The sequence below is a fragment of the Oncorhynchus mykiss genome, chromosome 10, assembly GCF_013265735.2.
Source record: "Oncorhynchus mykiss isolate Arlee chromosome 10, USDA_OmykA_1.1, whole genome shotgun sequence".
Taxonomy (NCBI): domain Eukaryota; kingdom Metazoa; phylum Chordata; class Actinopteri; order Salmoniformes; family Salmonidae; genus Oncorhynchus; species Oncorhynchus mykiss.
Genome location: NC_048574.1, coordinates 77,519,811 through 77,532,231, shown reverse-complemented (window position 1 = coordinate 77,532,231; position 12,421 = coordinate 77,519,811). Strand labels below are relative to the sequence as shown.

The 12,421-nt window shown below is 41.9% G+C and overlaps 1 protein-coding gene across 14 annotated transcripts in view; it reads right to left on the bottom strand.

Moving 5' to 3' along the window:
* Window positions 1-12,421, bottom strand: part of LOC110534594 (fibronectin) — a 272,449-nt gene that overhangs the window by 100,577 nt on the left and 159,451 nt on the right. For all 14 annotated transcript variants that reach the window (XM_036934025.1, XM_036934023.1, XM_036934032.1 and 11 more), the window contains 3 exons: window positions 10,466-10,735; window positions 5,507-5,776; window positions 4,729-4,998 (listed from right to left, as the gene is read on the bottom strand). In XM_036934025.1, the coding sequence (XP_036789920.1) occupies window positions 4,729-4,998; window positions 5,507-5,776; window positions 10,466-10,735 (810 nt within the window). The remainder of the gene's footprint in view (window positions 1-4,728; window positions 4,999-5,506; window positions 5,777-10,465; window positions 10,736-12,421) is intronic.

Genomic DNA, 12,421 nt, shown 5'->3' with positions numbered 1-12,421 from the left:
GTAAGATAGAGGCAGGTAGCCTCAATTTTAACAGAGGATACTGTAGGTAGGGGTAAGGTAGAGGCAGGTAGCCTCAATATTAACAGAGGATACTGTAGGTAGGGGTGAGATAGAGGCAGGTAGCCTCAATTTTAACAGATGATACTGTAGGTAGGGGTAAGGTAGAGGCAGGTAGCCTCAATATTAACAGAGGGTACTGTAGGTAGGGGTGAGATAGAGGCAGGTAGCCTCAATTTTAACAGATGATACTGTAGGTAGGGGTAAGGTAGAGGCAGGTAGCCTTAAGGTTACAGTGTTGGCCAGTAATTGAAAGGTTGCAGGTTTTAATACCTGAGCGGACAACGTGAAAAATCTGTTGTGCCCTTGAACAAGGCACTTCATCCTAATTCCTCCAGGGGCGTTGTACGTTGGAGGCATTGTGATCATTGTAAAGAAGTCACACCCATCCCACTGGCGTTAGAAGTTCAGAGTGAGAAAGTTCAGGCAATATAGAAATAATTAAATCATGAAATGAAGATTTCTATCCTCTTTAACAGGAGTAAAAGTAGAATAGTATTCAAATATAATATATTTTTACCTTGGCTGTGAGAGTCTTGTTTTCTATTTGGCGCGTGAGAATTTCACTCTGGCTGAACTCCAAACGCCCCCTCAGCCCTGCTACCTCCTCACACAACTTTTCCATTGTTGCATGGATTCCAGAGCACTATCCTCTACCTCAATGCTAAGTACATTCTTCTTGTCTGTAGATGAATCTGTTTTACTTTTTTTGTTGTGTTAAAATTATTTTGTGAGGTGGTCGGATCTTTCCACGAAGGAGTATATTGTTCCTCCAAAGCGTAAAGCTGTTGGTACTCATCGATTTCCCTCTGGATCTGCTTGGTATCCAGATTGGATCTTTACTGAAACCAGTTGTTTTACAAAAAGATAACAATGAGTCTTTCCGACGACGACAGGTGTCTGTAGTACAGCCAGCTAGCACTCGCGGAATCCACGCAAAAATGGAACCCAAGCTTGCAGTCCCAGCCGTTGTGGAATCCGTAGTAACAAAAACTTTAGTTCGGATTAAAATCTATTTATTTAAAAAGTTTTAATGTAAACAACGGTACAGTGTCCTGTTGTGCGCTCTGATGACGTCTTTCTCTCGACTGTACCTTTGTTTATCCCATGAGAAACTCTGTGTGGTTTGTGTTGCACTGCTTTGCTTTATCTTGGCCAGGTTGCAGTTGTAAATGAGAACTTGTTCTCAACTAGCCTACCTGGTTAAATAAAGGTGAAATATATACAGTGCCTTGCGAAAGTATTCGGCCCCCTTGAACTTTGTGACCTTTTGCCACATTTCAGGCTTCAAACATAAAGATATAAAACTGTATTTTTTGTGAAGAATAAACAACAAGTGGGACACAATCATGAAGGGGAACGACATTTATTGGATATTTCAAACTTTTTTAACAAATCAAAAACTGAAAAATTGGGCGTGCAAAATTATTCAGCCCCTTTACTTTCAGTGCAGCAAACTCATTCCAGAAGTTCAGTGAGGATCTCTGAATGATCCAATGTTGACCTAAATGACTAATGATGATAAATACAATCCACCTGTGTGTAATCAAGTCTCTGTATAAATGCACCTGCACTGTGATAGTCTCAGAGGTCCGTTAAAAGTGCAGAGAGCATCATGAAGAACAAGGAACACACCAGGCAGGTCCGAGATACTGTTGTGAAGAAGTTTAAAGCCGGATTTGGATACAAAAAGATTTTCCAAGCTTTAAACATCCCAAGGAGCACTGTGCAAGCGATAATATTGAAATTGAAGGAGTATCAGACCACTGCAAATCTACCAAGACCTGGCCACCCGCTAAACTTTCAGCTCATACAAGGAGAAGACTGATCAGAGATGCAGCCAAGAGGCCCATGATCACTCTGGATGAACTGCAGAGATCTACAGCTGAGGTGGGAGACTCTGTCCATAGGACAACAATCAGTCGTATATTGCACAAATCTGGCCTTTATGAAAGAGTGGCAAGAAGAAAGCCATTTCTTAAAGATATCCATAAAAAGTGTAATTTAAAGTTTGCCACAAGCCACCTGGGAGACACACCAAACATGTGGAAGAAGTTGCTCTGGTCAGATTAAACCAAAATTGAACTTTTGGCAACAATGCAAAATGTTATGTTTGGCGTAAAAGCAACACAGCTCATCACCCTGAACACACCTTCCCCACTGTCAAACATGGTGGTGGCAGCATCATGGTTTGGGCCTGCTTTTCTTCAGCAGGGACAGGGAAGATGGTTAAAATTGATGGGAAGATGGATAGAGCCAAATACAGGACCATTCTGGAAGAAAACCTGATGGAGTCTGCAAAAGACCTGAGACTGGGACGGAGATTTGTCTTCCAACAAGACAATGATCCAAAACATAAAGCAAAATCCACAATGGAATGGTTCAAAAATGAACATATCCTGGTGTTAGAATTGCCAAGTCAAAGTCCAGACCTGAATCCAATCGAGAATCTGTGGAAAGAACTGAAAACTGCTGTTCACAAATGCTCTCCATCCAACCTCACTGAGCTCGAGCTGTTTTGCAAGGAGGAATGGGAAAAAATTTCAGTTTCTCGATGTGCAAAACTAATAGAGACATACCCCAAGCGACTTACAGCTGTAATCGCAGCAAAAGGTGGCGCTACAAAGTATTAACTTAAGGGGGATGAATAATTTTGCACGCCCAATTTTTCAGTTTTTGATTTGTTAAAAAAGTTTTAAATATCCAATAAATGTCGTTCCACTTCATGATTGTGTCCCACTTGTTGTTGATTCTTCACAAAAAAATACAGTTTTATATCTTTATGTTTGAAGCCTGAAATGTGGCAAAAGGTCGCAAAGTTCAAGGGGGCCGAATACTTTCGCAAGGAACTGTATCTTTTAAATAAACACCTGTGCTGGCCCAGCTGGTATTTAAGAGCTGCTGGTCCTGATGGTATTTAAGAGCTGCTGGCCCTGATGATATTTAAGAGCTGCTGGCCCTGATGATATTTAAGAGCTGTGTCACGCCCTGGTCTTTATATTTTGTGTTTTCTTTATTATTTTGGTCAGGCCAGAGTGTGACATGGGTTTATTTATGTGGTGTGTTTTGTCTTGGGGTTTTCGCAGGTATTGGGATTGTGTTTTAGTGGGGTTCTTTAGCAAAGTCTATGGCTGTCTGGAGTGGTTCTCAATCAGAGGCAGGTGTTTATCGTTGTCTCTGATTGGGAACCATATTTAGGCAGCCATATTCTTTGAGTGTGTCGTGGGTGATTGTTCTGGTCTCTGTGTTTGTTTGCACCAGATAGCCTGTATAGGTTTTCACGGTACGGTTGTTGTTTGTGTAGTGTTCGTTGCACCACGCTGCATTTTGGTCTGACTCTCCTTCACCGCAAGAAAACCGTAACAAGCTGCTGGCCCTGCTGGTATTTAAGAGCTGCTGGCCCTGCTGGTATTTAAGAGCTGCTGGTATTTAAGAGCTGCTGGCCCTGATGGTATTTAAGAGCTGCTGGCCCTGCAGGTATTTAAGAGCCGCTGGTCCTGATGGTATTTAAGAGCCGCTGGCCCTGCAGGGGTTTAAGAGCTGCTGGTCCAGTGCATCAGATGGAGAGATGAGCTACACCTCATGTTAGGGTGGTCACATCATTCAGACAGAAACTGCTGTTATTTAACTCCATATCCTTTTTGCTCCAGATCCCGAGTTGGTGTAGGTTTTACTTTAAGTTTGTCATTTCAGAGGTAAACCTTAGTGGGCATCCATGGTGGGTGTCTTTAGAACCCGTTACTAGTGGCTTTGCCATCTTTCAGTGGGAACCCCCATGGTGTCTTTAGAACCCGTTACTAGTGGCTTTGCCATCTTTCAGTGGGAACCCCCATGGTGTCTTTTAGAACCCGTTACTAGTGGCTTTGCCATCTTTCAGTGGGAACCCCCATGGTGTCTTTTAGAACCCGTTACTAGTGGCTTTGCCATCTTTCAGTGGGAACCCCCATGGTGTCTTTAGAACCCCTTACTAGTGGCTTTGCCATCTTTCAGTGGGAACCCCCATGGTGTCTTTTAGAACCCGTTACTAGTGGCTTTGCCATCTTTCAGTGGGAACCCCCATGGTGTCTTTAGAACCCGTTACTAGTGGCTTTGCCATCTTTCAGTGGGAACCCCCATGGTGTCTTTTAGAACCCGTTACTAGTGGCTTTGCCATCTTTCAGTGGGAACCCCCATGGTGTCTTTTAGAACCCGTTACTAGTGGCTTTGCCATCTTTCAGTGGGAACCCCCATGGTGTCTTTAGAACCCGTTACTAGTGGCTTTGCCATCTTTCAGTGGGAACCCCCATGGTGTCTTTAGAACCCGTTACTAGTGGCTTTGCCATCTTTCAGTGGGAACCCCCATGGTGTCTTTAGAACCCGTTACTAGTGGCTTTGCCATCTTTCAGTGGGAACCCCCATGGTGTCTTTAGAACCCGTTACTAGTGGCTTTGCCATCTTTCAGTGGGAACCCCCATGGTGTCTTTCAGAAAACCTTTTGAAACCCTTTCTGTTTATGTTTGTTGAAGTGATTATCTTTGTTAGTTCCCTTTTCTGGGAGCGATGACATTTTGTTTGTCTTTGGGGAATTTAAAATTGACACATCCATTATGATTTGTTAATTTACAAGAGACTTTTTGATAACTAGTCAAAGTTTGACACCAGACACAATACCGAAGTAGGGTACTTCCTTACTTGTGGTGAGGGTTGTTGACACCAGTTGACTTTTCTTTCCATTTTCCAGCACAGTGCAGACAGTGACAGAGTACTGAGTAGCAGGTTTCAGGTCAGAGAGAGTGATGCTGTGTAAAGATGTGGTAGTGTAGTGTGGTTCTGTCCCTGGACAGTGGTAAGAGATCTGGTACTGATGTTTGGTTTGGTCCAATCCTGGTGGCAGTTTCCAGCTAACAGCAGCTGATGTGGTGTCCACTGAGTCAACAGTCAGCTGGTCTGGAGCAGGAAGTACTAAGAAATAGAAATAAGAAATAAGCTAAAAAATAGGAGTCACAACAGAAGTTGGGGTTGTAATTTATAAAACATAGGGGTTTCTGCTGTATCCATTTATCAACGGTGGTCCGCTGCTGCTACATTGTTGCCGCCACTCCAATTTCTTTAAATATAAAATAAAATAATGGTGTCATTAAAAATCCTCTCCACAATAACAAGTGTTTAACACTGTACTATTGATAAAGTTGAAGCAAGCAGAGGCAGATCAACTCCTTGACATAATGACTCACACTAATGGAAGAAAGCAAGAATTCACACTATAAAAACGTGTATTCATTTCAGCACCAAACTGTATGATAAGATCTGAGGAATTCACCATCATATATTTCTCATCAGGGAAGATGCTGTACCTTTACATCCCATGCTAAAACATCCATTATGATTATTTAATAGTCATTTTGATAACTAGTTAAAATGTAATAAACTTTGACACCAAACACAATACTTAAGTAGGGTAATTCCTTACTTATTGTGAGATTTGTTGATACCAGTTGACTTTTCTTTCCATTTTCCAGCACAGTGCAGACAGTGACAGAGTACTGAGTAGCACATTGCAGGTCAGAGAGAGTGATGCTGTGTGAAGATGTGGAAGTGATGTGTGGTTTTGTCCCTGGACAGTGGTAGGAGATCTGGTAATGATGTTGGGTTTGGTCCAGTCCTGGTGGCTGGCTCCAGCTAACAGCAGCCGATGTGATGTCTACTGAGTCTACAGTCAGCTGGTCTGGAGCAGGAAGTACTAAGTGAAAATAGATTATTGTCAGGGCTATAGTTTTACTCCAGAAATATATTATAGGAGAAAAAGTAGAAAAGGCTGGCTTGCAATTCCTTTTGGTATGGAAAGGAACAAGCTAAAAAATATAAGTCACACTACAACAACAAAAATGTTCTGCAATGTTGAAAATCCAAATAACAAGGTGTGGATACAATGTTGCTACTTGTCAGACTCAATCTAGGCACAAACAGGGTTGCCAGGTCAAGCTAAATTTTCTAAACCAATGAACACTCAAAACCCACACAACAGGCCTGAGAACTAGCCCCATTTTTATTTTCATAGCAAGGAAAGAGTTGCCATATTTAGACAATAAACCCTTATCTCATAACATTAGATCTAATTAAAAATAAATAAACTCAGCAAAAAAAGAAATGTCCTCTCACTGTCAACTGCATTTATTTTCAGCAATCTTAACATGTGTAAATATTTGTATGAACATAAGATTCAACAACTGAGACATAAACTGAACATGTTCCACAGACATGTGACTAACAGAAATGTAATAATGTGTCCCTGAACAAAGGGGGGGTCAAAATCAAAAGTGACAGTCAGTATCTGTGTGGCCACCAGCTGCATTAAGTACTGCAGTGCATCTCCTCCTCATGGACTGCACCAGATTTGTCAGTTCTTGCTGTGAGATGTTACCCCACTCTTCCACCAAAGCACCTGCAAGTTCCTGAACATTTCTGTGGGGAATGGCCCAAGCCCTCACACTCCGATACAACAGGTCCCAGACGTGCTCAATGAAACTGAGATCCGGGCCCTTCGCTGGCCATGGCAGAACACTGACATTCCTGTCTAGCAGGAAATCACACACAGAACGAGAAGTATGGCGGGTGGCATTGTCATGCTGGAGGGTCATGTCAGGATGAGCCTGCAGGAAGGGTACCACATAAGGGAGGAGGATGTCTTCCCTGTAACGCACAGAGTTGAGATTGCCTGCAATGACAACAAGCACAGTCCGATGATGCTGTGACACACCGCCCCAAACCATGACGGACACTCCACCTCCAAATCGATCCCGCTCCAGAGTACAGGCCTCGTGTAACGCTCATTCCTTCGATGATAAACACGGATACGACCATCACCCCGGTGAGACAAAACCGCGACTCGTCAGTGAAGAGCACTTTTTGCCAGTCCTGTCTGGTCCAGCGACGGTGGGTTTGTGCCCATAGGCGACGTTGTTGCCGGTGATGTCTGGTGAGGACCTGCCTCTCTCAGCCTATTGCGGACAGTCTGAGCACTGATGGAGGGATTGTGCGTTCTTGGTGTTAATTGGGCAGTTGTTGTTGCCATCCTGTACCTGTCCCGCAGGTGTGATGTTTGGATGTACCGATCCTGTGCAGGTATTGTTACAAGTGGTCTGCCACTACGGGGACTATCAGCTGTCCGTCCTGTCTCCCTGTAGCGCTGTCCTCGGAGTCTCACAGTACAAACATTGCAATGTATTGCCCTGGCCACATCTGCAGTCCTCATGCCTCCTTGCAGCATGCCTAAGGAACATTCACGCAGATGAGCAGGGACTCTGGGAATCTTTATTTTTGTGTTTTTTAGAGGCCTCTTTATTGTCCTAAGTTTTCATAACTGTGACCTTAATTGCCTACCGTCTGTAAGCTGTTAGTGTCTTAATGACCGTTCTATAGGTGCATGTTCATTAATTGTTTATGGTTCAGTGAACAAGCATGGGAAACATTGTTAAAACCCTTTACAATGAAGATCTGTGAAGTTATTTGGATTTTTACGAATTATCTTGAAAGGATCCTGAAAAAGGGATTATTTTTTTGCTGAGTTTATAATCCCAAAATTCGGGTTTCCTCTAAATATAAATTGTTGCAAGCTATGACATGAAATAATAAAGGAATTTGAATATGTGGAAAGAAGGCTAAGGGCTGTTCTTAAGCATGACACAATGCCTGGATACAGCCGTTAGCCGTGGTATATTGGCCATATACCACAAACACCAGGGGTGCCTTATTACTATTATAAACTGGTTTCCAACATAATTAGAACAGTACGAAGTAATGCTTTGTAATACCCGTGGTAAGTGGTCAGTTATAAACTGTGTGGTTCCGCATTGTGTTGTGTGTAAGAACAGCCCTTAGCCGTGGTATATTGGCCATATACCATACCTGCTCAGGCCTTATTGCTTAATTAAACCACAGCTTTCACCCAATCAGCATTCAGGGCTCAAATAGGTTTATAATTGTAATTAAATCTCCTTTGTGCATGTGCATAACTATAGATAAATCTGACAGGAGAGTTTGAGTGATGAAAGTTGGACAGAAGATTCAAAATCTCTCAGTAAGAAACACTTGGATGAACATAAAAAAATTACATTAGGCTATTTTCTGGCAATTGTGCTGTTATTTGGTGCCAGATGTTAATAAAACTACTAACCATTGTAAATGGCCCATTTATGAGATTGACTTGTCATTTCAATAGGCATAGGCTACAGACTACAATCTGGGTTTATGGTTGCAATTACATTTTGTCACGGTTAGTTTTGATAAAGGCAGGTAGCCTATAGCCCTGATAGGTCTACATCTCATTTCAGATTGTCTACAGTAGACTAGACAAGATATAGGCGAGATGCAAACCTGAACAATTTATCAGCTTGCTTAGTTTAAATTAAGACAAATGCATTTAACATAAATAGCGAGGCGATTTCGAGGTAAGAACTGCTTGTGTTTCCCAATAGCCTGCTGGAATAGGCTACTGAAGATGGGGTCATAATTTCAATCACAGAATTAATATCATATCTGTATATGAACTGAATATGCTTGTCAACAACAGCCAGTGTTAATTTTTTGGAATGTATTTTACCTACACAAATATAAAAATATAAAAATCCAGAAAATCACATTGTAGGATTTTTAATTAATGTATTTGCAAATTATGGTGGAAAAAAAGTATTTGGTCACCTACAAAAGTTTATCTCAATACTTTGTTATATACGCTTTGTTGGCAATGACAGAGGTCAAACGTTCACAAGGTTTTCACACACTGTTGCTGGTATTTTGGCCCATTGCTCCATGCAGATCTCCTCTTGAGCAGTGATGTTTTGGGGCTGTTGCTGGGCAACACGGACTTCCAACTCCCTCCAAAGGTGTTCTATGGGGTTGAGATCTGGAGACTGGCTAGGCCACTCCAGGACCTTGAAATGCTTCTTACGAAGCCACTCCTTCGTTGACCGGGCGGTGTGTTAGGGATCATTGTCATGCTGAAAGACCCAGCCACGTTTCATCTTCAATGCCCTTGCTGATGGAAGGAGGTTTTTACTCAAAATCTCACGATACATGGCCCCATTCATTCTTTCCTTTACACGGATCAGTAGTCCTGGTCCCTTTGCAGAAAAACAGCCCCAAAGCATGATGTTTCCACCCCAATGTTTCACTGTAGGTATGGTGTTATTTGGATGCAACTCAGCATTCTTTGTCCTCCAAACACGACGAGTTGAGTTTTTACCAAAAAGTTATATTTTGGTTTCATCTGACCATATGACATTCTCCCAATCTTCTTCTGGATCATCCAAATGCTCTCTAGCAAACTTCAGACGGGCCTGGACATGTACTGGCTTAAGCAGGGGGACACGTCTGGCACTGCAGGATTTGAGTCCCTGGCGGCGTAGTGTGTTACTGATGGTAGGCTTTGTTACTTTGGTCGCAGCTCTCTGCAGGTCATTCACTAGGTCCCCCCGTGTGGTTCTGGGATTTTTGCTCACCGTTCTTGTGATCATTTTGACCCCACGGGGTGAGATCTTGCGTGGAGCCCCAGATCGAGGGAGATTATCAGTGGTCTTGTATGTCTTCCATTTCCTAATAATTGCTCCCACAGTTGATTTCTTCAAACCAAGCTGCTTACCTATTGCAGATTCAGTCTTCCCAGCCTGGTGCAGGTCTACAATTTTGTTTCTGGTGTCCTTTGACAGCTCTTTGGTCTTGGCTAGAGTGGAGTTTGGAGTGTGACTGTTTGAGGTTGTGGACAGGTGTCTTTTATACTGATAACAAGTTCAAACAGGTGCCATTAATACAGGTAACGAGTGGAGGACAGAGGAGCCTCTTTAAGAGGAAGTTACAGGTCTGTGAGAGCCAGAAATCTTGCTTGTTTGAAGGTGACCAAATACTTATTTTCCACCATAATTTGAAATTAAATTCATTAAAAATCCTACAATGTGATTTTCTGGATTTTTTTTTCTTATTTTGTCTGTCATAGTTGAAGTGTACCTATGATGAAAATTACAGGCATCTCTCATCTTTTTAAGTGGGAGAACTTGCACAATTGGTGGCTGACTAAATACTTTTTTGCCCCACTGTAAGAGCTGCTGGCCCTGCGGGTATTTAAGAGCTGCTGGTCCTAATGGTATTTAAGAGCTGCTGGTCCTGATGATTTTTAAGAGCTGCTGGCCCTGATGGTATTTAAGAGCTGCTGGTATTTTAGAGCTGCTGGCCGTGCTGGTATTTAAGAGCTGCTGGTTTTTAAGAGTTGCGGGCCCTGATGGTATTTAAGAGCTGCTGGTAGTTAGGAGCTGCTGGTCCTGCTGGTATTTAAGAGCTGCTGGCCCTGCTGGTATTCAAGAGCCGCTGGCCCTGATGGTATTTAAAGTTTAATCAACTTTGACACTAAACATAATTCTTTAGTAGGGTACTTCCTTACTTGTGGTGAGGGTTGTTGACACCAGTTGACTCTGCTTTCCATCTTCCAGCACACTGCAGACAGTGACAAAGTACTGTTTACCACATTGCAGGTCAGAGAGAGTGATGCTGTGTGAAGATGTGGTAGTGATGTGTGGTTCTGTCTCTGGACAGCGGTAGGAGATCTGGTAATGATGTTGGGTTTGGTTCAATCCTGGTGGCTGGCTCCAGCTAACAGCAGCTGATGTGGTGTCCACTGAGTCAACAGTCAGCTGGTCTGGAGCAGGAAGTACTAAGGGAAAATAAACACATCATTGTCAACAAAAATAAATATAAAATAAAAGAATGTTGTAATTCTAAATCCTCTCCACAATAACAAAGTGTTTAACACTATACTACTGGTAAAGTTAAAGTAAGCTGAGGCAGATCAACTCCTTGACATAATGACTCACATGAATGGAAGAAAGCATGAACTCAGATACTGTATTATAATCAAAGTTGAATGATTTCAGCACCAAAATGCATGATGAGATGGAATTAACCATCATATCTTTCTCATCAGGGAAGATACTGGACCTTTATACCCTATGCTGGCTGTTACGGGTTTCGGTTCTGTTACGGGTTTGGGTTTATCTATCCATGCTTAAGCCACCTTGTTAGTCAGTATTTGTTACACTTTAAGCCCCGCCTTATCTCAGCTCACTGGTCACCATAGCAGCACCCACTCGTAGCACACTCTCCAGCAGGTATATTTCACTGGTCATCCCCAAAGTCAACTCCTCCTTTGGCCGACTTTCCTTCCAGTTCTCTGCTGCCAATGACTGGAACGAATTGCAAAAATCACTGAAGTTGTAGTCTTATATCTCCCTCACTAACTTTAAGCATCAGCTGTCAGAGCAACTTACCGATCATTGCCAATATACACAGCCCATCTGTAAATAGCCCACCCAACTAACTCATCCCCATATTGTATTTTTTTTCTTGCTCCTTTGCACCCCAGTATCTCTACTTGCACATTCATCTTCTGCGCATCTATCACTCCAGTGTTTAATTGCTATATAGTAATTATTTTGCACTATGGCCTATTTATTGCTTTACCTCCCTAATCTTACTACATTTGCACACACTGTATATTGTTCTTATCTATTGTGTTATTGACTGTACCTTTGTTTTTTTGTATGCATTGCACATTTATTTGAATAAATAACTCTTCAATAACATGATAAATGTATTTTTCAAACTATACCCTCTACGTATGTACGTATGAATGGATGGATGGACCTTTTGGGGAATTGTTTATGTGGTAACAGTAATAGGCCAATAGGGGGCAATCCTCACCCTTCCTTAGTGAAACTGTTGTTTCAGTAGGATCACTTTCGAATCAATCAGATCAAGCGTTAACCGGCAGTGTCTGTGGTATAGCTGCTTTGGAGCAGCTGCTCTTTTTAAAAAATAATTATTTATTACAGAAAACACAAGGAAGGGGTAACATTAAAGTATTATTATCTCTGCTGGCCACCCCCTTCATGTTTCTAAGCAACATATCTTTCAACTATGCTATGATGTTTAACGTACAATTTTAACATATCTAATTGAATAGGATCTACATATTGCTTGTTGAAGATAAATACTTTTACTAAGAGTATTAGTATATTAGTAATTGACTAAACAGGTCTCTCCAGATATCCTAACAGTACTATTTCTAGAGTCAATTTTAGATCAATGCTATGCATTTTCAGCCGTTCCTGAACCTGAGACAGGCTACCTGAGGACAATACCAAAATAAATGGTTGATTGATTCTGTATCCTCACAACAAAATCTGCAGGGCTTCGATGACTTTATGCCCCAAATATTCAAAATTTTGATGGTGAAAAGAATTCTATATAATAATTTGAGCTGAAAAGTCTTGAATATTGCATTGTTTTATATATCAACTCATACACAAACCATGGAATCGGTACATCAAAAATCTCTTCC